Source organism: Oncorhynchus masou, chromosome 18 (assembly GCF_036934945.1).
Source record: "Oncorhynchus masou masou isolate Uvic2021 chromosome 18, UVic_Omas_1.1, whole genome shotgun sequence".
Taxonomy (NCBI): Eukaryota; Metazoa; Chordata; class Actinopteri; order Salmoniformes; family Salmonidae; genus Oncorhynchus; species Oncorhynchus masou.
The window spans coordinates 41,473,393-41,498,983 of record NC_088229.1 but is presented as its reverse complement, the minus strand read 5'-3'; the positions used below and the strand labels follow the sequence as shown (position 1 = coordinate 41,498,983).

The window sequence follows — 25,591 nt, the reverse complement described above, 5'->3', positions numbered from 1 at the left end:
TCACTGGTCACCGCCCAAAGCCAATTCCTCCTTTGGTCGCCTTTCCTTCCAGTTCTCTGCTGCCAATGACTGGAATGTTTTGCAAAAATCACTGAAGCTGGAGACTCATATCTCCCTCACTAACTTTAAGCACCAGCTGTCAGAGCAGCTCACAGATCACTGCACCTGTACATAGCTCATCTGTAAATAGCCCATCCAACTACCTCATCCCAACTTATTTCTTTGCTCCTTTGCACCCCAGTATCTCTACTTGCACATTCATCTACTGCACATATATCACTCCAGTGTTAGTTGCTAAATTGTAATTATATTGTCACCATGGAAAATATATTGCCTTTACCTCCCTTATCTTCCCTAATTTGCACACGCCGCATATAGACTTTCTATTGTGTCATTGACTGGATGTTTGTATATTCAATGTGTAACTCTGTTGTTGTTTGTGTCGCACATCTTTGCTTTATCTTGGCCAGGTCGCAGTTGTAAACGAGAACTTGTTCTCAACTAGCCTACCTGGTTAAATAAAGGTGAAATAAATAAAAAGTAAATAAAAATAAAAGCTGTGTAGGCTAGGTCTACTGTGCAGCCTGTTTGTTAATTTTTTTAGCATTTATTTAAGAGGATCAAAATGGAAATAAGTTTAACTTTGTGTAATCCCCAATAATTTTACCTTATTATTTAAATTGAACCTTTATTTAACTAGGCAAGTCAGTTAAGAACATATTCTTATTTACAATGACAGCCTACCCCCGGCCAAACCCTCCCCTAACCCGGACGACCCGCTGCCCCCCTATGGGACTCCCGATCACGGCCGTTTGTGACACAGCCTGGGAACGAACCAGGGTATGTAATGACGCCTCTAGCACTGCAATGCAGTGCCTTAGACCACTGTGTCACTCAGGAGGCCAATGTATTGTCTAATTGTGTTTTAAAAATGGTCAAATAAATAGAACATGTGTTTTCCGTGTGTTTTTTTTCCTTCACAGACCATGAAATGATTGCTTCCGAGATATTTAGATGTATTATTAATTTTTGTGTATGGTTTCCTAGAAACAAGGAGCGGTTCGACTTACCCCACTCTCCTCTAAATGAAAATGTGCTTAGTTAACTTATGAAGTGGAAAAAGTAGACGCTTTGAGAAAACACTGGTATATGTTTTCATATCTGCAAAGGTTTTCAGTTCTGTCATGGAAACAGTGTTTTAATTAAATCTGCTTAGCAAATTAAATTACTGACAGCTGAGACACTGATTAGGCCTAATTGAATGTAATTGAGTCATCGTTTGGAAAGAAAAATCGCTTTGAAATAGGTATTTCGAACTCCAGTGATATATGGTGCCGTTTCCACAGACACTGGCTCTAGTGACGATATGAAAATGAAACTGATACTTACTTCCGTAGTGCCATAAAAAAGGGACGAGGTTACTCTGAAAACTTGCCACCTGTGTAAATATTTAAATCTTACCTTGCATGACAGCAGGCATCCCCACAGTACCTCCGTGGGGACTCCTCTCCCTGGTCTGGCTCTGGGGCGATCCACTATCCGCCATTGTCGAAGGTGACATCATTGGGACAGAGGACACCCCCAGGGGGAGAGGGCTGCCAGTGCCTCCCCGGCCAATGTGGTGGTGCTGTGGGCTGCCCCGTGGAGTTGTGAAATTTTGGGAGGTAGGGGGCATCATCTGAGCCTGGGACTGAGATTGGGATGGGGGCTGGGGTTGTGGAGCGGGAAGAGGTGGGTGCTGGGGCTGGTAGTAGGGAATCCCATTGGGTACCATGCTGTAGTGCTGAGGTTGCTGCTGGTGTTGCTGCTGGTGGTGTGGGTGGTGGTGCGGGTGAAGGTGCTGCTGTGTCTGTTGGTGAGGGGATGACTGTGGAGGCTGCTGCTGGTGATGCTGTGAGGGCGCAATCCCAGGGTGCACCTGGCTCGGGTAGGACCCGTACACACCTTGTGAGTTATACCCCATTGCCATGGCTGTGCTGCTCTGCTGTTGCCCCGGGTTACCCCTGTTCCAGTACTGGCCCCCTGTAAGAGTCACGTTTGGTGGGGCAGCCACGGGTGGCTGACGGGACCCAGGCATGCCCCCGTTCAGTTGGAACTGTCCATGACCCTGGAAGTGGTGCTGGCTCTGTTGCTGCATCCCCCCAGGTGGAGGCTGCTTCTGGTGCATGCCATGCCCAGGAGACGAGCTCATGGCTGGGCTGTACTGTGGCTGTCCTCCCCACATGTAGTCGTAGCCCATGCTACTCTGGTGGTGGTTGCTCATGTGGGGGTATGAGGCTGTTGGAAGTTGGGAGCCAGGCACACTAGGCCCAATTACAGTAGTGACACCATTCACATTCATTTCGCCATTCATATCTGCAAAGGTGGTTAGGGGTGAATCAGATTATTAATTGTTCAGTGTGTTCAAATCATACAGCATCCACAGGTCATGCATCCTGTAATCATAAAATGTCCAGTGAATTTAAGGTGAGGTTACATCAATTTGTTGTGGTATGATCAATATATTGATTGCTTTTGCACTGAACACCTGGTCTAGAGTTACATACAATATTTTGCTCATTATAAGGGTCACGAGACTAGGGCAGAGAGAGATGAAATATAAATCAGTTATTGACATAGAAATAGTGAGGCAGAAAGTAACCACAGCAAATGTGGTTAGAGGGGTACTCACTCTTCCCCTGTGGAGGGAAACTCATGGAGGACCTGTTAGAATAGAGAGAATCCCCTGAGGAGAGTTTCAGTCCTGAGTTAGCAGACACGGAGGAGTGGCTGCCATAGTTGAAATGGTTGTTTGACTCCATCTGAGAAAGACAAGTAGCACAGACCACAAGTCATGAGGAGAAACAAACAAAGAAACCAGAAAAAAAAATATTTTACCTGTATATCAAAAAATAATATATTTTTAAATCACAGATTCCATGCAGCTGTCTCATAAATAGGCTATTCTTGTAAGCAGAATACACACGCAATGGATGGTTTTCAAAAATAAAATGTGTGTAGTATAAAATAAATAGAAAATTGTATGTTATTTTAAAAACAAAGTAGCTAGCTAGATCCATACACTAATATTACTTGGTTAGAACTGCAGGCGTTGGCAAGCCTGAGATGGACTACTATGGATGACACGGTGTGGAATTAATTATCAAACATTGCCCTCCCATAGCTCCCTAGAAATGTCGCAGTTAGAGCAGCGAAGGGGATGCCCTGGCCAACAAAATAATGGACAATGAACGCCACGGATTGATCCACCGTAGCTAAAGCACAACGGACCCGTTTTGATAACAGGAAAACAACAATATTTTGGTCTGAGAAATATGTTTTCAACATAACCACAAGTTGAAAAAAAGGTATGTCGTAGATTACAAGTACATATTGTATGAAACGTCAAACCATTCGTAAACCCAAATGTTTAACTGCGTTTTTCAACATCCATCCCACGATAAACAGTAACATTAGCACCAAGAGCTAACTAACACTAGTAGCTAGCTGAAAACATTAGCGTTCTATACTACCGTAGCTCACTGCAACCGACATGCTTGGGCCATATCACAAATATGTGGGTAATGCAATAACCAAAACAGCAGTTAGTCATTTATTAGTTACTTTCGAATGACATAAAAATGTTATTCGATTGTAGATCATTCTGCTTACCATCTCACACTGGCTAGGCTAACTGCCACACGTGACCATGCGCTCGCGGATATCACCCCCTTGGATGGACCTGAATTTCTCTCATCCACAGATCAACGAGCTACCAAGATTATCTGTGTAGCTAGCTAAGTGTTCGTCGACGTAAATCGAAATGTAGCCCTCTGATTAAAAAAACAAAAACATTTTGGTTTCTCACCATGGCTATGTTTAATTTAAAAAAGTATTGTACATTTATTTCATGATAACATTAGCTACTTTGACGTGTCCAGCTGAAGTTGATTCATGTATATGTTCGCTTGTTAGCTTAGCTAGGTCAATATAGCTAAACCATCTAGCTACAGTGGCTAACGTTATCCAGTTGCTTATCAAAACGGTCAACGAAAACAAAAAAGGGCTTAACAGTGCTTGTAATGTTGGTGAAATTCAATAACAAAATTGCTCGAGCAGTTGCATTAAGCACGTTTCGTTTTGGTATTGTCGATATATTGACTAGCTAACGTTTGTTCGTGTGTGTACAACAGTATCTACATAACTTTAATTCAAAACTCGCTAGTAGATAAGTGGCTAAAGCTCATTAAATAACGTCATTTCCAACCAGCGAGATAGGCCTATCTGGTTAGCAACACCGGGCGCAGTTAACATCTGATTTCATGTCCTTCTCTGCAACAAAAACAGTCCTCAAATGATGCCGTGAGGTGAGATATAGCTAGCTAGTTACATTTAATGCAATCGGGTTTACATTCTAGAATTTGCTGGTTGTTTCAACAATCGACACCCTATAAGATACCGCTAAATTCAAGGTTATTTACAATAAATCAGCAACTGAAGTTACACCGTAGTGTAAAACTAGTTAGCTAATAAGTCACAGCGGGTAGCTAGCTACATTAGCTAATAAAACTTATGGAGAATCGAAACATAGTAGGTCGTCTTGGAGTCTCATTCTTGTTTGCGTTACTGAACATTTTGGATGCTCCTTTGTTAGCAAGGTAATAAACTCATTGTTTTTGCTGTAACGTTAACGTTAGTTGCCTTAGAAATTGTGAGACAGCATTATCCTCACAAACAAAAGTTTTCGCCATAAAATGTAATTAAAACTGCCTAACCTTGTAATCCTTGGATTTCAAAGGCATCGGTGCCTTTGATCCTCCGATTGAACAAATATGGTACAGGCGATGTAAATAATAAACAGGTATTCGCTAACCTTTGGGTTTCAAATTAGAAAACATGGCTGGTGTTTGAGCGCAGCCATGATTACAGAAGAGAAAGAAATCGAGCCGCATGAGGAAGTGAATGGAGGGTACACAGCCTGGTGAGCTCTGGGTCCTACCGCCGAACTATCATAAAATTACACTTGTCATCTGATGTACTTAGGCTACACACAAAAATGGAAGTATGGATCAATACAATGTAATTAAAAGTACGTATGAATTTGAGTATAAACACAAATGAGTATGGGAAACCGAGTTAGATAAGTATATTTGGTATAATACTAGACACAGAGTATATACATAACCTACTGGCACTGAAAATAGTTATCACAGTGCTATTTCAGATTACAAATGTATTTGGCCTGTCATCTCACACATTTCCCACATTTCACTGTCATCGGGGACCATATTGAGCATTTTCCAAGCTAAAAGTGCATGACCTGAAACGTTCAGCTACATGCAAAACAAATTTCAGCAGCACTCAAACCATCTACATTTTAAGTTTTTGTCTGGAGAAACATGTTACTCCTACAACTGGATTGAAGCTTCCTTTGCATGAAATTAAGGGGTGGACCGCTGTGACATCTTCATTTTACCCTCATTCAGATCCATGTGGATTTTATGTTTTTATTGTCTAGTGCTCATCTGCTTTAAAATAAATTGTCCTCTGGGAGAAATAAAGTTGAAACTTGACTGTCTCGAGTATGGACATCATGAGATTAGTTTGTGCCATTTTTTTTATAAAGATAGCCCACTACAAAGTAGGGATGTGGTCTCTCACACCATATGGTTTTTGTGTTGAAGGCCTGCAAATTCAGTGTAGTGCATATGTGTGCTGCTCTGCTACTTTTAATATACTTATACACTGCAATTTTAACCTATTCATTTCCTGTTACATTGTTACATAAGTCTAACATTTCATGGTAAATGATTCTGTTAAAGGATTACTTAGGGATTTTGGCAATGAAGCCCATTATCTACTTCACCAGGATCAGATGAACTCTTGAATAAAAAAATGTATCTTCGTGCAGTTTGAAGGAAGTTGCTAACAAGAGTTAGTGCAATTGCTAACTAGCATTAGCGCAATACCCAGAGGTCTATGGTATCAGCTAGCATGCTAGTAGATGCCATAGACTTCAATGGTTGCACTAACGCTAGTTAGCATTGGCTCACGAAAGTACCTCTAACTTCCTTCATACTGGATGCAGAGACATAATGGTATCCATGAGTTCATCTGACTATTGGGAAGTAGATACAGGGCTTCATTGCCAAAATCCCGAAGCAAATCCCTTTTAATTAAATTCATGTTTTAATTTTGCAATATTGTGGAATAGGCTACTACATCTCCTACAATGAATTAGGCAAATTTCCAGAATGAGAACATAGATTATATTAAAGGAATAGAACAACCTACATTCTAGGCTTTCATGAATTTATTTTATTGCAATAAAATTCTTGGTAACATAACTGCGTGCAGGTGTTTCTATTAATTTCATGACATTTGTTGAACCCTGCACCTGTCTAATTCTTGGAAGTGTGTTCTACAGTGGCCTACATTTGAACAGACACACACTTTATCATTGTGCAAAACATCATTGAACTTTTATAAAGACTATCCAATCCTGCAGCAAAAAACCTGCTCTGTAGGACACAACAAGTTACACCACATAATATACAGTGCATTTGGAAAGTATTCAGACCACCTGACATTTTCCACATTTTGTTACGTTACAGCCTTATTCTAAAATTGATTCATTAAAAAATGTTCCTCATCAATCTACACACAATACCCCGAAATGACAAAGTGAAAACAAGTTTAGATTTTTTTTGCAAATGTATAAAAATAAAACAGAAATACCTAAGTATTCAGACCCTTTGCTGTGAGACTCAAAATTGAGCTCAGGTGTATCCTATTTCCATTGATCATCCTTGATGTTTCTACGACTTGATTGGAGAACCATCTGTGGTAAATTCAATTGATTTGACATGATTTGGAAAGGCACACACCTGTCTATATAAGGTCCCACAGTTGACAGTGCATTTTAGAGCAAACACCAAGCCATGAGGTAGAAGGAATTGTTCTTATAGCTCCGTGACAGGATTGTGTTGAGGCACAGATCTGGGGAAGGGTACCAAAACATTTCTGTAGCATCGAATGTCCTCAAGAACACATTGGCCTCCATCATTCTTAAATAGAAGAAGTTTGGAACCACCAAGACTCTTCCTAGAGCTAGCCACCTGGCCAAACTGTGCAATCAGGGGAGAAGGGCCTTGGTCAGGGAGGTCGCAAAGAACCCAATGGTCACTCTGACAGAGCTCCAGAGTTCCTCTATGGAGATGGGAGTACCTTCCAGAAGGACAACCATCTCTGCAGCACTCCACCAATCAGGCCAGTACGGTAGAGTTGCCAGACGGAAGCCACTCCTCAGTAAAGGCACATGACAGCCCCCTTGTAATTTGCAAAAAGGGACCTGAAGGACTCTCAGACCATGTGAAACAAGATTCCCTGATCGGATGAAGCAAAGATATTGAACTCTTTGGCCTGAATGCCACGCGTTATGTCTGGAGGAAACCTGGCACATCCCTACGGTGAAGCATGGTGGTGGCAGCAGCATGCTGTGGGGATGTTTTCCAGTGGCAGGGACTGGGAGATTAATCAGGGTCGAGGAAAAGATGAACGGTGCAAAGCACAGAGAGATCCTTGATGAAAACCTGCACCAGAGCGCTCAGGAACTCCGACTGGGGTGAAGGTTCACCTTCCAACAGGACAATGATCCTAAGCACACAGACAATGCAGTAGTGGCTTTGGGGCAAGTCTGAATGTCCTTGAGTCGCCCAGCCAGTGCCTGGACTTGAACCCGATCAAACATCTCTGTAGAGACCTGAAAACAGCTGTGCAGTGATGCTCCTCATCCAACCTGACAGAACTTGAGAGGATCTGCAGAGAAGAATGGGAGAAACTCCCCAAATACAGGTGTCCCAAGCTTGTAGTGTCATATCCAAGAAGACTCAAGGCTGTTATCGCTGCCAATTATGATTCAACAATGTACTGAGTAAAGGGCAGAAATGTCAAATAACCTGTTTTGATTTTGTCATTATGGGGTATTGTGTGTAGATTGAGGGATAAAAAATAAAATAAAAACAATTTTAGAACTCGGCTGCAATGTAACAATGTGGAAAAAGTCAAGGGGTCTGAATACTTTCCAAATGCACTGTATTTAATCTTCAGTTTTGCCAGAGTTTCATTTCACAAAATGGGCACATTCAAGAAAAGCATAAAACAAATACCATACATATATACAATACCATACATTACTCATCTCATATGTATATACTGTACTCGATACCATCTACTGCATCTTGCCTATGCCATTCTGTACCATCACTCATTCATATATATTTATGTACATATTGTTCATCCCTTTACACGTGTGTGTATAAGGTAGCTGTTGTGAAATTGTTAGGTTAGATTACTTGTTGGTTATTACTGCATTGTTGGAACTAGAAACACAAGCATTTCGCTACACTCGCATTAACATCTGCTAACCATGTGTATGTGACAAATACAATTTTATTTGATAATATTGTTTACTCAAAAGAAACTGATTTTTAATCGATAACTATTGCTTTCTCATTAAGCCATTTCACATTAACCCTTTTCAACGCACTACCTCCTCTCGTCTCACACTTGCTAATCGTTTTCCACAGCTTTCATGGCATAACTATTTAATTAATTACTCTCATTCAATACCGAATGCAAATAGCGGCTCTAGGACCCGACGGGATGTCTCCCTCGGAATCATGAGAACGCAAAGTGTGTGGTCAGAATGCAACAGGAAGTGATGATGAGATAGTATTGAGATGGGAGGTTGTCGTTTAAAGATGCTCTATGCAGAAATCAATCCGCCATTTCCTGGTTGCTAAAATTCTAATAATTCGCCTAATTTCCGTTAATGTCACAAAACAAGGAAGTATAGTGTAGAGAATCATTGTACCATCTAAACCGCAGTGAAATATATTTTCCATAACCAATAAAGTATTGTATTTTCAGCTGGTGTACAAAACCGAAAGTAAAAGAAGCTGAAACGGAACTTAAGCAAGGGAGGCATAAAAAATAGCTCACATTGAACACATCAACCGCTTCTTAGGGTGTGTTTGTATATTCATTCTGGAGTGCAAGTGTGCTCTGGGCGTTCGTAAATTCAGAGTGCTGTCAGATTATCCGTTGGTAAATTCAGAGAGTTGTCACATTGTCCATTCGTAAATCCAGTGTCTTTCGCTCTCAGAGCGTTCAGATCACAATCTCGTTTGTCTGAGGAGTAGGGTTGTAGGTTTGATCCGAGCATTCTGACCTCACAACAGCAGTCAAGCACCCAAGCAAAGTTGGATAGCTAATTCCAGATACAAATGAGAGAACACCTCACTATGACCATTTTACTTGCCCTAGCAGTGCTGGTGAGGCTGTTTTCATGTTATCTAGAGCAATGGTGACTAACTGTGCTGCTGGCAACAATTCAATTACGTTTTATTGTCGACTATTACTGACACCTGTCATATTCAACGGGTGTTGCGTGTTCGCAAATCAAATCACATTTTTATTGGTCACATACACATGGTTAGCAGATGTTAATGAGAGTGTAGCGAAATGCTTGTGCTTCTAGTTTCGACAGTGCCGTAATATCTAACAAGTAATCTAACAATTCCCCAACAACTACACACATATTTAAAGGGGTGAATGAGAATATGAACATATAAGTATAAGGATGAGTGGCATAGGCAAGGTGCAATAGATGGTATAAAATACAGTATGTACATATGATATGAGTAATGTAAGATATGTAAACATTAAAGTGGCATTATTTAAAAGTGACTAGTGATCCATTTATTAAAGTGGCCAGTGATTGGATCTCAATGTAGGCAGAAGCCTCTCTGAGTTAGTGATTGCTGTTTAGCAGTCTGATGGTGTTGAGATAGAAGCTGTTTTTTAGTCTCTCAGTCCCGGCTTTGATGCACCTGTACTGACCTCGCCTTCTGGATGGTAGCGGTGTGAACAGGCAGTGGCTCGGGTGGTTGTTGTCCTTGATAGGGTGGCACATTTTGGGGAATATTCAGAGGTGGAAACTTTCCGTGGGAATTAACGGGAATATATGCAAATTAATATTAATATCATTTAAATGTAATGTTTTTTGCATTGGATATATTTACCATGTTGTATGGAGACAGAAACATAAACCTTTTACCTTATCATAAGTAGACATAATTGCAAATGATTAAATCCGTCCAATATAAATAAAAACAACAATTTCGTTACGAATTGAACTTTAATGAAATGAGTTGACTCTTCACATAGGATGATTTCACTGAACAACAAAAGGGAATATTGAATGATCCCCAATGATCATCTACCCAAAACTTTTTCAACATACATCTGTAAAATGATAGTCTGGAATCTAAAACTTTGGTTGTGTTCCTCTCAGGCTTCCATGTCTTCTCCCTAGACCTCTATGTCCACTTCTTGAAGATCAGACTCTGAGGCCTCATCTTCACGGTCACTTTCCAACCTTGTTGAGGATGGCTTGTTGTCAGGCTCCAATTTGCCCGGATGGCCACCAATTCTTGTATTGGTCAGCCTGTTGCGTGCTTTGGTGTGTGTGTGTGTGTTCCCAAACAAGGACCATTTGCGCTCTGAGGTGGCTGAAGTTGGTGGGATTTGGAGGATGATAGAGGCAACAGGGGAAAGAGCCTCAGATCCACAAAGTCCCTTCCACCGGGTGGTTGATGAGATATGTTGGCGCAACTGCCATATTGCATCTCCATCCCAAAGCCCTTGCTTGGAAGTGTACTTCGCCAGACTGCCAAGAACCTTGCCCTCATCCAGGCCAAGGTGGCAAGACACGGTATTGATGACACCATAGGCCTTGTTGATCTCTGCACCAGACAGGATGCTCTTGCCAGCATACTTGGGCTCCAACATGTAAGCTGCAGTGTGTATTGGCTTCAGGCAGAATTCTTCACACTTTTTGATGTATTTCAGAACTGCAGTTTCCTCTGCTTGAAACAACAGTGAAGTGGGCAGGACAGTACGGATTTTTCTCTTACATCTGCAAGCAGAGTCTGAATAACAGACAGGATGTTATTGTCTCCCTCAATCCATGCAATGGCTACTGCTATAGGTTTCAGGAGTTTCAGGCTGTTTACCACTCTCTCCCAAAATACATAATCCAGGAGGATCCTCTTCATGGGGCTGTCCATATCGGCAGACTGTGATATGGCCATTTCTTGGAGAGACTCCTTCCCCTCCAGGAGTCTGTCAAACATGACAACAACACCACCCCAATGGGTGTTGCTGGGCAGCTTCAAACTGGTGCTCTTATTCTTCTCACTTTGCTTGGTGAGGTAGATTGCTGCAATAACTTGATGGCCCTTCACATACCTAACCATTTCCTTGGCTCTCTTGTAGAGTGTATCCATTGTTATCAGTGCCACGATGTCCTTGAAGAGCAGATTCAATGCATGAGCAGCACAGCCAATGGGTGTGATGTGAAGGTAGGACTCCACTTTAGACCAAGCAGCTTTCATGTTCGCAGCATTGTCTGTCACCAGTGCAAATACCTTCTGTGGTCCAAGGTCATTGATGACTGCCTTCAGCTCATCTGCAATGTAGAGACCGGTGTGTCTGTTGTCCCTTGTGCCTGTGCACTTGTAGAATACTGGTTGAGGGGTGGAGATGATGTAGTTAATTATTCCTTGCCCACAAACATTCGACCACCCATCAGAGATGATCGCAATAGTCTGCTATGTCTATGATTTGCTTGAACTTCACTTGAACTCTGCATCCAGCAAATGAGTAGATAAAGCATGTCTGGTTGGAGGGGTGTATCCTGGGCGAAGAACTTTCAGAAATCTCTTCCAATGCACATTGCCTGTGAGCATCAGAGTTTAACAATTTGCATACACAGCCCGAGCAAAACATTCATCAGCATTTCTCTGACTACGTTCCTCCATTGAGGCAAAAAAACATATGATTTCAGGAGGACCATGAGCTGTTGCTATCGGTAAGGTGTCTGATTCATCATTTACACCTCGAATAGAAGCAGAGGGACTTTTGTCAGAGGTTGCTTGTTGTGAGCGCTGAGGGAACTTTATGCACTTGGCCTGATGATTCTGCATTTTTGTTGCAGAATCACATATGATTTGGCACAGTATTTACAAATGTACACAGCCTTTCCTTCTACATTAGCTGCAGCGAAATGTCTCTACACATCAGATAGTGCCCGTGACAATTTCCTGTAAAGATTAGGGGGGGGGGATTAGAGAGAGAAAAACCAGATACAATTCCATGTACAAATAGTTAAGCAGTTAGATTAAACAACTCCTTTGTAAGATAATTTTTTTTATGAAACATTAACACTTCTCAGTTAGCAGGCTCAAGCAAGCTAAAACACACATGGTAGCAAAAACTAACTTTCAGAAATTGTTAAGTTAGAAAGGATTGAAACACACATTGCTGTAGGCTACTATTTACTAGTTAACAAAAAAAATCATGTCAAATAAAATATATTCACCCCACCCAGTATTGTAATCAAAATTTACCAGAAAGCATGTTGTCATTGGCTCAGACAGTGTAGTAGTGTGGGCTCAATAGCATCTCATTAGTGTGCAAGATCTTGAGAATCAGCTGTACATGTGATGGAAGAGTGCACTGCACATGATGGAAGAATTCACTGTGCATGCAGAGGGTTGCAATTCCATTGAATTAGGGATAGTTTAACCAAAATATGCCATAAGACCTAGAATTGCCTTATGTGTATCCCACAAAAAAAGGTTCACTGTTATAAGCTAACGTTTTTGATGAATTTCAGCAAAATTCCTCATTCTCTGGCTTTACTTCCCATTTTCCCTGAAAGATTCCAACCCTTTGCAATCCTACTTGATGATCTTTTTGGCATTCCTGTGACATCAGGTGCTGTAGGTGTCATGGAGGGCAGGTAGTTTGCCCCCTGTGATGCGTTGTGCAGACCGCACCACCCTATGGAGAGCCTTGCGGTTGAGTGCGGTGCAGTTGCCGTACCAGGCTGTGATACAGCCCGACAGGATGCTCTTGATTGTGCATCTGTAAAAGTTTGTCAGGGTTTTGGGTGACAAGCCACATTTCTTCAGCCTCCTGAGGTTGAGGCGCCGTTGCTCCTTCTTCACCACACTGGACCATTTCAGTTTGTCTGTGATGTGTTTGCCGAGGAACTTTCCACCTTCTCCTCTGCTGTCCCTTCGATGTGGATAGGGGGCTGCTCCCTCTGCTGTTTCCTGAAGACCACAATCATCTCCTTTGTTTTGTTGATGTTGAGTGAGAGGTTGTTTACCTGAAACCACACTCCGAGTGCCCTCACCTCCTCCCTGTAGGCTGTCTCGTCGTTGTTTGGTAATCAAGCCAACTATTTTGTGTAGTCTGCAAACTTGATGATTGATTGCATCAAGTATTCTGCGTGTCAGATTATTGGACATCTGAAATCTGATAAGATAGCCAGAGTGAATTTACTAACACACACTTAGACTTGTTTTCAATTAGAATTACATCTATACAACTCACATGAATTTAGTCATCCCTAAAGTTACAATTACAAAAATACCTCCAGGCACTCTGCGTTGTGCATAATAACAGCCCATAGCCATGGTATATCATCAATGTACCACACTCCCTTGTACCTTTTTTGCTTAATTAGTACAGGCTATTGTAGCCTATTTAAAAGTGCAAGGTTGGGGGGAAACAAGCGTGCACCCAAGTGCTCATAACGTTATTGGTGATAGATATTGAACACGGAGCAGAATTATTTCTAGGATATTTATTTTCCTTCTTCAGCGAGCAGCTGTCCAAATATGTCTGGAGGCTGAGGCATACAGCTTTATACAGTAGCCTGTTCTTGGTAAATGGTTTTGGAAAAACAGTGATTCATGTATTTCAGTAGCCATGTCGCACCCTAAAACTGCTTTGACACGCATAGACAGTCTTCAAAACACACACACCGTGTGAAACATGAGTCTTAGTTTATTAAAAAGACGTAGACAATAAAAAATTAAAAAATCCACTGCAATTCAACATCAATTTAAGTTCTTCAGCCTGTGATAACCTGACAAGTTGACATACACACCAATAACGACGCTTCTATTCATCTCCCCGGACTTACATTTTCTTGACAGTGCAAATATAATTTGGTCATTATACAAGTTTACCATCTCATATCAACAACCCACTCCCCACACAAGGGATATTTTAACTGCCAAAACTCTAAACAGATGGAATATTCTTTAGGGTACAAGACAAATCCAGATGTTTACAAAGGCCTAAACAAATAGGAATGTGTATGCTCTATTCCTGCGTAAATGTGTGATGAATAACGCAAATGCTGTTGGATCGCAAATAGTAATACAGGATTAGTCAAATAACAAAAAGTGGGGAGCAACATATCAAGTCAGATGCCTGTAATGAATTCCAAAACATTTTAAATCTAAATGAACATAACATTGATAAACTGTTTGCGACATAACAGGTGAGGAAGAAAGGGAAACATGTAAGCGTAAAGGCTAAGCTACTGAAACACAGAACCGTTTCTCTGATCACTATCTATATGCCACAGGGGAGGGAGGCTCACAAGTGGGAACCAAACAGAAAATGTTCAACTGTTCTGGTACACTGCTCAACTAACTTAACACAGAACCTTGTGGGGGAGGATAAAACAGATGTTTAATTACTTTTCATTACACTTGACAATCTCTTCACATGTATTGCTTTCTAGGTTGAGGATGACTATACAGTACATCCGTAACAAATCATGAATGCTTAATCTAATAATAGTAAAAACAGGACACGCCAAGAGTGCAGCACTGCAAATGGAAGTGGAGACTGCTACTCTGTACAACACTATGCATATCAACCTTAAGTGGACTGATTGGAAATTAGCTCTGGAGCAGAGGCTATGGATTTAAACATGGCTACCGACTCATATATCTGTACAGATTTTTTTCCCCCAGTCTTCAATTTCAAGATAGTTTGATTCTTCCTTCCATCCCTCTTCCAGGTTTGAGGTTTTTCATTCCAAATCAGGCATTTCTGGGAAAATAATAATAATGGAAAGTAAATAAATGGCCATGTGATAAAAACAACAATATACTTCGGATAGCACTTAACATTTCTGGGTTAAGGGATGTCAGAGTATAAAAATTATTAGAAATCTCAGTGTGATGAGAAAACATTTCACTTACTTTCATCGTCACTATCTGCAGACTCATCCTAAACAGGAATAGAAATAAGCATGAGAAGTTGCATATGAAAAGCTCCTGACTACAATTTAGTCGCATTTTGCGACCCGTTTACTTGGCTGTGGAAGTTCAATTTGTATTTGGTCGTATGGATGCGAGCTGCACATTCTACATGCAAAACTTCCTATTTTTCTAAGGGGTTAGGTTAAAACCCTGATTTGCTCAAAAACAGTTAAGAGCATTATCTTCATGATTCCTGCAATGAAAGTATCTGCCATGGCCCAGTGCCTGTTTGGCTGGGGACTGCTGCGGTGACAAGTGGGCCACTCACTGCCCTTCCCGGGGGGGGGGAATAATGCTCTGGGAGAATCTCTTCTGACTGTATAACATTTCAAAATCCAATTACGGTGAAAACAGCTATCCTGTGCTATACGGTTGTCACTACTGAAGAGTTAGTGATTAGTTAGCAATCTAGCATTTGAGTTTGTACTTACTCAGGTGGTGAATCGAACCTAGATTAGTGCGTAAAGATTTGTTCAATAGAGATTTATTTGCCAAACAAATCTGGAAACTGGGTTCTACTAAGCTAACATGTGAACATACAGAGACTTGTTACAAAGCAACTCCTGCGTTGCTTGGCTGTGTGCTTAGGGTCATTGTCCTGTTGGATGGTGAACCTTCGCCCCAGTCTGCGGTCCTGAGCAGGTTTTCACCAAAGAGCTCTCTGTACTTTGCTCTGTTCATCTTCGCCTCGATCCTGACTCGTCTCTCAGTCCCTGCCGCTGAAAAACATGCTTACAGCATAATGCTGCCACCACCATGCTTCACCGTAGGGATGGTGCCAGTTTCCTCCAGACGTGAGACTTGGCATTCAGGCCAAATAGTTCAATCTTGGTTTCAGCAGACCAGAGAGTTTTGTTTCTCATGGTCTGAGAGTCTTCGGTACCGTCTGGTAAACTCCAAGCGGGCTGTCATGTACCTTTTACTGAGGAGTGGCTTCTGTTTGGCCACTACCATAAAGGCCTGATTGGTGGTGTGCTACAGAGATGGTGTCCTTCTGGAATAGGAACTTTAGAGCTCTGTCAGAGTGAACATCAGGTTCTTGGTTCGCTGACCAAGGCCCTTCTCCGATTGCTCAGTTTGGCCCGGCAGCCAGCTCCAGGATGAGTCTTGGTGGGTTCCAAACTTCTTTCATTTAAGATTGATGGAGGCCACTGTGTTCTTGGGGACCTTTAATGCAGCAGAATTATTTTGGTACCCTTCCCCAGATCTGTGCCTCGACACAATCATGTCTCAGAGCTCTATGGACAATTCCTTCAACCTCATGGCTTTGTTTTTGCTCTGACATGGACTGTCAACTGTGAGACCTTATATAGACAGGTGTGTGCCGTTCCAAATCACATCCAATCAATTGAATTTACCCCAGGTGGACTCCAATCAAGTTGTAGAAATATCAAATATGATCAATGGAAACAGGAAGCACCTGTGCTTAATTTCAAGTCTCATAGCAAAGGGTCTGAATTCTTAGAAATAAAAATAGTAATACCCGTTTTCACCTTTTCCATTATGGGGTAGTGTGTAGATTGCTGAGGATTTGTATTTATTTAATCCATTTTAAAATAAGGCTGTAACTTAACAAAATCTAGAAAAAGCCAAGTGGTCTGAAAACTTTCCGAAGGTACTGTACTCCCATACATTTCTTAAACTGGTACTAGGGACCTTCAGACGAGTCTTGTGAGCCTTATGGTTGTCCTAGAGCAAAACAACCACATGTACATGTTCGTAGTGTCTCGGCCAAATTGTTTGGACGATACATACAGAAATTGGCATCAGTAGTTGTACTGATCTCAGACAAGTCCCGTGACTCCGTGAGAGTCTCATCTTTCCACAGAGGGGTCATAATAGTTTGGCCAAACTGGACGATTGGTGATCAGGGCGATTTGTGGACGCACCCCACTCAAAAAACATATCTTAAACAGGGATTATGATGGATTTTTTTCTTCGTTAATTTGATTTCCACAGTGCCACGGAAATTGTGGGAGAAGGGTTAATAAAGCACTGAATATCTTTATAAAGACGATTACTAATTTTCTCTATTGCATGCTGTCGCAGGAAAAACTGGTGCAACCAAATCATGGGCTGATGCAACCAACTGGAGAAACCTAGTGACAACAGTGCCACCTGGGGAAATTTGTGTGACTCGCTGATATGACCGTCGCAATTAAGATTTGAACATATTGTCCCCCACACATTCTTCTAAAGGGACTGATCAGTCATTAGGAAGCCCATACACAAGAGGCACATGACATTGTGTTTTTGTACAAAGTCAAGTAAAGTGAAACGGAGAAAAAGAGAATGAACTCCAGAGTAGCTCTTACATCATCAGCACCATCTAGATCAGGTAGGTCATCTTCCCCTCCCATGTTGTTCATCATCTGCAATCAGAATCACAAAGAACAGTCAGAGCCAAATATCATCTTGCTGCCATGTACTCATTTGTACAGTCTTGGCCCAACCATCCATACAGCAATCAAGAGCAAGTTCACCAGTTGCCCTAGGGCCCTTACTTTAGCCATTGCTTCTTGTGTGTTGAACGCCATATCCCCATCTCCTACCTCTGAGAAACGATCGAAGTTGCCTAGCTCCTCGTCCGAATCGTCCTCCCAGTCTTTCCAGTTGTTGAAGTCGACGCTGAGCCAAGTTAGCTGTTGAGGGATAACACGTATGACAAAAAGGCTTGCAGATGCTCGTTTGGAGGTCATCTTCCTCCTTACATGCATTTAGAATTCAGCGTGTTCCGAAATCAATTATCAACCAATACTTAAGCACATAATTTTTATTTAACTATATATGGCAAATACATTAGACACTAGAACTGACCTTAGCCTTCTCTTTTGTTAGCCTCAGCCACGGCTTCCCAGGTTCTGCTTTTCGCAAACAGCACAACACTGACCGATCTGTGCGTTTGTGCATGGATTCCTGTGTGTGTGTGTACAAGAGATACATGAACACTTTCATTCCGCAAAATTAAGTTCCATTACTTATAACTCATGCGATCTGTACCTCGTCCCGAGGACAGGGTGACAATGTAAGGAAGTGATTGAGTGCCTCACATTTTGATCAATGGCTTCGAAAAGGTCTACTTCATTCTCGTGTTTGACTTGGTCAGTTCCTCCAAGACAACTGGTAAAGGGAGGGGTGAAAAGAATTCAGCATAAATTTGACTTAAAATGGATTCTCCGGTACTTATGTATACTTTTTAACCAGTAGTTCTGAAAGTAGCACTCACAAGCCAAAGTGGGCCCCGACACATTCAGCCCAAAGTGGGAGGGTTAAAATCTACTTAGGTAGTTGCTAAAGTCCCGGAGCACATATTTAAAATGAATTAGAAGGATTTTCAAATGCCCAGAGCAGTTTGGCAAACTTTTTCTTTAAAACTCCATTGACAGATGTCATAACTCACCTGAAAGCAAACTTTGCTTTCTCGAAATTGATCTTGACATCCTTGCTGTCCGCTACGCAGAACTCGATGTAGACGGAGTCCCGTCTGTCATACCACTTAGCAGTCGCTGGATGCCTGGAAACACAGATCAAGAAACTCAAATGAATGCCAAACTACTACATAATATTTTGTGAATTGAGAAAAGCAACCCCCCCGCAGGACAGAATGGTTGGCTTCAGTAGAATCAGAATAGCAAAAGTTACTGTATCCATCATCACTAGAGAGGGAGAATCTCCTGCTGGTATTTTCCAGCAATGTTGTCTTGGATCGCAAACTGCATGCAAATCACCCTAAATCATTACACTGATCCTACAGCTGTACCCAAGGGTAACTCCTACCCCAGTGATACTAACAGTGGGAGGTGGGGACAAACGGCTGTGAAGCACCTGCATGGAGCAGATGGGACACAGTTGCGAGTTGTGACACAAAGGCTCACCGTCAAAGACAGGTGTATCAGGTTGCCAATAAGGCATCAATTTGCTGGGAGTACAGTAAAGGCAAGATGGTTCCAAAATGGAAAACGGCTGAGCATTTATTAAAAAGCAACCCGGCTGTCAACAGATTCACGGTGATCATATCAATAATAATAATAATATATCCCATTTAGCAGACGCTTTTGTCCAAAGCAGATATCCCAGCGGTGATCGTTATGCTCTAACTGAGCCACACAGTCAAAAGAGGATGGAATATACTGATGCTATGTCAAAGCCGATTGAAACATCAATAGCTCTTCAAAACTGGCATTATGTCATGCCAAACACATATGCAAAGTTCACTGTGCAAACTCAACTGTGATCATTTAAAAACATTTAATTTTTTCATTAATTTAACTACTTCCTGCTCTCATGTGATTCTGTTACAGTTGGATTAGAAAAGCCCCAATGCAAATGTAATTTCTCTTACCATACAGCTGATCTTACAGTGCATTTGGAAAGTATTCAGACCCCTTGAACCCCCCCCCCACTTTGTTATGTTACAGCCTTATTGGAATGGATTAAATTGTTTTTGTCCCCCTTCAATCTATACAAAATACCCCATAATGACAAAGCACTCAGTACTTTGAAGAACTTTAGACAGCCTCGAGTCACAAGCTTGGCACACCTGTATTTGAGGAGTTTCTCCCATTCTTCTCTGCAGATCCTCTCAAGCTCTGTCAGGTTGGAGGAGGAGCATCGCCGCACAGCCATGTTCACGTCTATCCAAAGATGTTCGACCGGTCAGGGCTCTGGCTGGGCCACTCAAGGACATTGGAGACTTGTCGCACAGCCACTCCTGCTGGAAGCTGAACCTTCACCCTCAGCCTGAGGTCTTGAGAGCACTGTTGTAGGTTTTCATCAAGGATCTCTCTGTACATTGCTTAGTACATCTTTGCCTCGATCCTGACTTGTCTCCCAGTCCCTGCCGCTGAAAAACACCCCCATAGCATGATGCTGCCACCACGCTTCACCTTAGGGATGGTGCCAGATTACCTCCAGATGTGACACTTAGCATTCAGGCCAAATAGTTCAATCTTGGTTTCACCCAACCAGAGTAACTTGTTCCTCATGGTCTAAGAGTCGTTTGGTGCCTTTTGGCAAACTACAAGTGGGCTGTCATCTGCCTTTTACCGAGGAGTGGCTTCTGTCTGGACAGTAACATAAAGGCCTGATTGGTGCAGTGCTGCAGAGATGATTGTCCTTCTGAAAGTTCTTTGGAGCTCTGTCAGAGTGATCATCAGATTCTTGGTCACCTCCCTGACCAAAGTCCTTCTCCCGATTGCTCAGTTTGGCTGGGCGGCCAGCTCTAGGAAGCATCTTGGTGGTTCCAAACTTCTTTCATTTAAGAATGATGGGGACCATTGATGGTTCTTGGGGACCATCAATGCTGCAGACATGTTTGGGGATCCTCCTACAGATCTGTGCCTTGACACAACCTTGTCTCTGAGTTCTATGGACAATTCCTTCGGCCTCGTGACTGGGTTTTTGCTCTGACAGACATTGTCAACTGTGAGACCTTTCAGTTTGTTGACAGGTGTGTGCTTTTTCAAATCATGTCCAATCAATTGAATTTACCACAGGAGAATGCCAATGAAGTTGTAGAATCAGCTCAAGAATGATCAATAGAAACAGGATACAGCTGAACTCAATTTCGAATCTCATGGCAAAGGGTCGGGATACTTATGCAAATGTGGTATTTCTGTTTTTATTTTAAAAACATTTCTACAGGCAAGTTATAGATTTGTCATTAAGGAGTAGTGTGTGTGTGTGTGTGTGTGTACAGGTGAGGGGGATTTTCCCCCCATCCATTTCAGAATAAGGCTGTAACATAAAATGTGGGAAAAGTCAACGTGCCTGAATACTTTCCGAATGCACGTAACGTTAGCTTCTATTAAGGACAGTCAACAATGAGCATGCTGTATCATTAGCAATCTCGCTTGGCTTCCTTACAGCTACAGTCAGCAGTAGGATAAACAGTCGTTCATTTTGTTGAGAGCAACTGGATATTATCTAACCATTTGCACGGTATGAATAAACATTTCGTTCCCGCAAAACGATGCATCGTTCATTATTTATATAAATCCTCTTAAGCTGGCTAGCTACTTAGGCTAGATAGAGCTCTTTGAACGCTAACGTTACATCTCGTGAATGGGTTTCCGTTCTGTGGCTAACGTAAGCTAACTAGCTAGATAGGTAAGGCCAACCCATGGTGATTGATCTATATACTAACTAATCTAGCTAGTTAATAAAGTTAATCAGTTGTAGAATATGTTTTGCTACCTGGCTAGTTAGCTAGCGTTAGCTCACTGGAACATGGACAGGAAAACACGCCATGCGGAGCCATGCACTTGACCACACTAACGCGTTAGTTAGCAGGCCAACTTCCGTTACTGTAAGCTAGATAGTTAACTAGTCAGTTTCTACTAATGGGCAAAATTCCCATTAGCCAAAAGGGACTGAGTAAACAGAAAACGAGTAAATATTAAGTTGGCTAGCGCTAGTTATCAAATGATGGTCATTGGCATTCTCATGAACTTGCATTGTAAATGAGCTTGGTAGTTAACAGAAAACTATGAAAGAAGGCCCATCATCGCTAGGTGTTCCTCCCGTCTTTCGCAAAAGCATGTTGGTATGCTAGGTAGCTAGCAGTATAACGAACCCAACGGCGTTGGCTAGCTACTGGCGCTAGCGTCCTTTTGCTGGCTAAAATTGTACAGGAGCACGCGCTCGCCATTCCTCAAACTTACATGTCTTGTTGTATGTCAAATTCCGTTGTGATCGCCGTCTCCTTGGGGATACACAATTCAATTTAGAATACTGTCCTTGTGGGGATTTCGTTTCAATGGGCTGTAGAAAAGTGTGCGCGAACTACAGAACTGTGTATTGTATTCTACACACTGCAAGGCCACCCTGTCTACACCTCGAGGACTCTGAATCCGACCTGACGCTGTGACGCAGCTACCGCGCCTTCGACGTTTCTAGAGCCTTCACGAGCAGGGTTGCCAGGTCGAGTCACATTTTCTTAAGCCCAGTGACCTACTCAACATCTACGGCAAGGCCTGAACACTAGCCCAAATGTTTGTTTTCAGCAGCAAGAGAGGAGTTGCCACTATTAGCCCCCCAAAATATATATTTTTTTACATAACGTTATCGAGCGAATTAAGGACTATTGGCGTAATTTATAATGACGGGGGGGGGGGGGGGGGGGGAGTTGCAAGAAAATATAATTAGCCTTTATTAAACTCGCCAGATCATTTTCCATCAATGGATGTTAACTCGTTTGACTGCCATGATTGTCAATAAATCCCTGCCGGGGCGTCAGTGTAGCCTAGTGGTTAGAGCATTGTACTAGTAACCGAAAGGTTGCAAGTTCAAATCCCCGAGCTGAAAAGGTACAAAATCTGTCGTTCTGCCCCTGAACAGGCAGTTGACCCACTGTTCCTAGGCCGTCATTGAAAATAAGAATTTGTTCTTAACTGACTTACCTAGTAAAATAAAAATGTTTAAGTTATGGGTTGTAATTTAAATCACGGAATCATATATTAATAATATGGAGGCTAATTATTAAATAGTTTGCCAGCACCAGGTAGGCTACACAAGTGGCACACGTTTATTTGCAATGCCGACAGTGATTTCAACATATTTATTGAATTAAATGGTTGGATACAGTAAACTGCATAGAAATTACTAGGCTACTTAATGGCCAACAGATGCATCCTTCTCAACATGTAATGTCAGTTTCATTGTGGACTTCTCCCCACAACAAAGTTCCATAACTTAAATTTGAAATGTCCCTCGTTCGATAACCAATGACTGACTGCATGTTTTGCTTGATATGGTTTTCCATAAAGTCGACATGAGAAGGCCGTTTCTACCAATCTCATGTGCTCTATGGCGCCTAAAGTCGTTTTCCTGTGCTTTGTCGCGGTATTTCTTGACGCACATCAGCGCGTTAATATTTTATGGGAAACGTTTAGGAAATCGGTGTCTCCATAATGACAACCTAAATAGCATACCTTCAACTGCTAAGACGTTGTCATGACGTGCTTCTGTCTTGGGGATCACTGCAGACCCGGGTTCGATCCTGGGTTGTATCACAACCGGCCTTGATCGGGCGTCCCATAGGGAAGCGCACAATTGGCCCAGCGTCGTCCGGGTCAGGGGAGGGTTTGGCCAGAGTAGGCAGTCATTGTAAATAAGAACAAATCCTTAACCTTTATTTAACTAGGTAGGTTAAATAAAATGCCTCTTCACTCAAGTGACTCAGCTACCATATGTGTTTACATTGCCAAAGCAAGTGAAATAGGTAAACAAAAAAATACTCAGTAAACATTACACACAGAAGTTCCAAAGACATTTCAAATGTCATTATGGCTATATAACGATGTGCAAATAGTTAAAGCACAAAAGGGAACATAAATATGGGTTCTTCACTGTTGCACATCTCTTGTGGCAACAGGTCACACACATTGCTGCTGTGACAGCACACTGTGGTATTTCACCCAGTATATGTGAGTTTATCAAAATTGGATGTGTTTGAATTCTTTGTGTGTCTGAAATCTCACTCACTCTGCCTGATAATCAGGAGCAGGTCACAGTGAAATGTATACACTGCTCAAAAAAATAAAGGGAACACTTAAACAACACAATGTAACTCCAAGTCAATCACACTTCTGTGAAATCAAACTGTCCACTTAGGTAACAACACTGATTGACAAATTTCACATGCTGTTGTGCAAATGGTATAGACAACAGGTGGAAATTATAGGCAATTCGCAAGACACCTCCAATAAAGGAGTGGTTCTGCAGGTGGTGACCACAGACCACTTCTCAGTTCCTATGCTTCCTGGCTGATGTTTTGGTCACTTTTGAATGCTGGCGGTGCTTTCACTCTAGTGGTAGCATGAGGTGGAGTCTACAACCCACACAAGTGGCTCAGGTAGTGCAGCTAATCCAGGATGTCACATCAATGTGAGCTGTGGCAAGGTTTGCTGTGTCTGTCAGCGCAGTGTCCAGAGCATGGAGGCGCTACCAGGAGACAGGCCAGTACATCAGGAGACATGGAGGGCAACAACCCAGCAGCAGGACCGCTACCTCCGACTTTGTGCAAGAAGGAGCAGGAGCACTGCCAGAGCCCTGCAAAATGACCTCAAGCAGGCCACAAAGGTGCATGTGTCTGCTCAAACGGTCAGAAACAGACTCCATGAGGGCCCGACGTCCACAGGTGGGGGTTGTGCTTACAGCCCAACACCGTGCAGGACGTTTGGCATTTGCCAGAGAACACCAATATTGGCAAATTCGCCACTGGCGCCCTGTGCTCTTCACAGATGAAAGCAGGTTCACACTGAGCACATGTGACAGAGTGGAGACACCGTGGAGAACGTTCTGCTGCCTGCAACATCCTCCAGCATGACCGGTTTGGCGGTGGGTCAGTATTTCTTTGGGGGTCGCCTGACTGCCATTAGGTACCGAGATGAGATCCTCAGACCCCTTGTAAGACCATATGCTGGTGCGGTTGGCCCTGGGTTCCTCCTAATGCAAGACAATGCTAGACCTCGTGTGGCTGGAGTGTCAGCAGTTCCTGCAAGAGGAAGGCATTGATGCTATGGACTGGCCCGCCCGTTCCCCAGACCTGAATCCAATTGAGCACATCTGGGACATCATGTCTCGCTCCATTCACCAACGCTTTAGTCCAGGTCTGGGAGGAGATCCCTCAGGAGACCATCCGCCACCTCATCAGGAGCATGCCCAGGCGTTGTAGGGAGGTCATACAGGCACGTGGAGGCCACACACACTACTGAGCCTCATTTGTTTTAAGGACATTACATCAAGGTTGGATCAGCCTGTAGTGTGACTCCAAATCCAGACCTCCATGGGTTGATAAATTTGATTTCCATTGATAATTTGTGTGCTTTTGTTGTCAGGACGTTCAACTATGTAAAGAAAACAGTATTTAATAAGAATATTTCATTCATTCAGATCTAAGATGTGTTATTTTAATGTTCCCTTTATTTTTTTGAGCAGTGTATATTAAGAAAAATGCCAAACCCTAGATAGCAGCATTACTTGACCCCTGGTAGCCTAGTGGTTAGAGCGTTGGGCCAGTAACCGAAAGGTTGCTAGCTCAAATCCCAGAGCTGACAAGATAGAAATCTGTCACTCTGCCCCCGAACAAGGCAGTTAACCCACTGTTCCTAGGCCGTCATTATAAGAATTTGTTCATAACTGACCTGCCTAGTTTAATTTTAAAAAAGTGGTTGACCTGGCCTGACCACATATCTACGGTTACTCTATTCCTAGCCTTTATCATTAGGGGGATGGGTTAACATACCTACTCTTCGAAACACTCTGGGTTGATGACTGGTATATTATCATAAGCATCAGTCAGGTATTTCTAGGATATCAAATTAACTGCATACTAATGCTTGAAATGGTTTGGTGCCCAAAATATCAGACACTACTCTTTGTATTCCCATTTACCAACCTTCCCCGAGTGCATG

The 25,591-nt window shown here is 42.4% G+C and overlaps 2 protein-coding genes across 3 annotated transcripts in view; both read right to left on the bottom strand.

The window, feature by feature from the left end:
• LOC135504630 (bromodomain adjacent to zinc finger domain protein 2A-like) overlaps positions 1 to 4,934 on the bottom strand; it is a 42,381-nt gene extending 37,447 nt beyond the window's left edge. The window contains 3 exon segments of the mRNA XM_064923366.1: positions 1,462 to 2,355; positions 2,672 to 2,801; positions 4,755 to 4,934. Coding sequence (XP_064779438.1) covers positions 1,462 to 2,355; positions 2,672 to 2,801; positions 4,755 to 4,781 — 1,051 coding nt within the window. The 5' untranslated portion in view covers positions 4,782 to 4,934.
• Positions 4,935 to 13,884: 8,950 nt separating this feature from the next.
• LOC135504629 (prostaglandin E synthase 3-like) lies at positions 13,885 to 22,055 on the bottom strand. 2 transcript variants are annotated; one of them, XM_064923364.1, is made up of 8 exons: positions 21,839 to 22,055; positions 18,577 to 18,690; positions 18,227 to 18,296; positions 17,994 to 18,092; positions 17,681 to 17,818; positions 17,492 to 17,548; positions 15,117 to 15,144; positions 13,885 to 14,964 (listed from the first exon to the last, which is right to left on the bottom strand). In XM_064923364.1, coding segments are annotated over exons 1-8 (528 nt in total). In that variant the 5' UTR covers positions 21,841 to 22,055; the 3' UTR covers positions 13,885 to 14,944. The 2 variants fall into 2 exon arrangements, with proteins under 2 accessions (XP_064779436.1, XP_064779437.1); XM_064923365.1 differs by having other exon boundaries at positions 17,729 to 17,818; positions 21,839 to 22,054.
• Between the last annotated feature and the right edge of the window lie 3,536 nt (positions 22,056 to 25,591).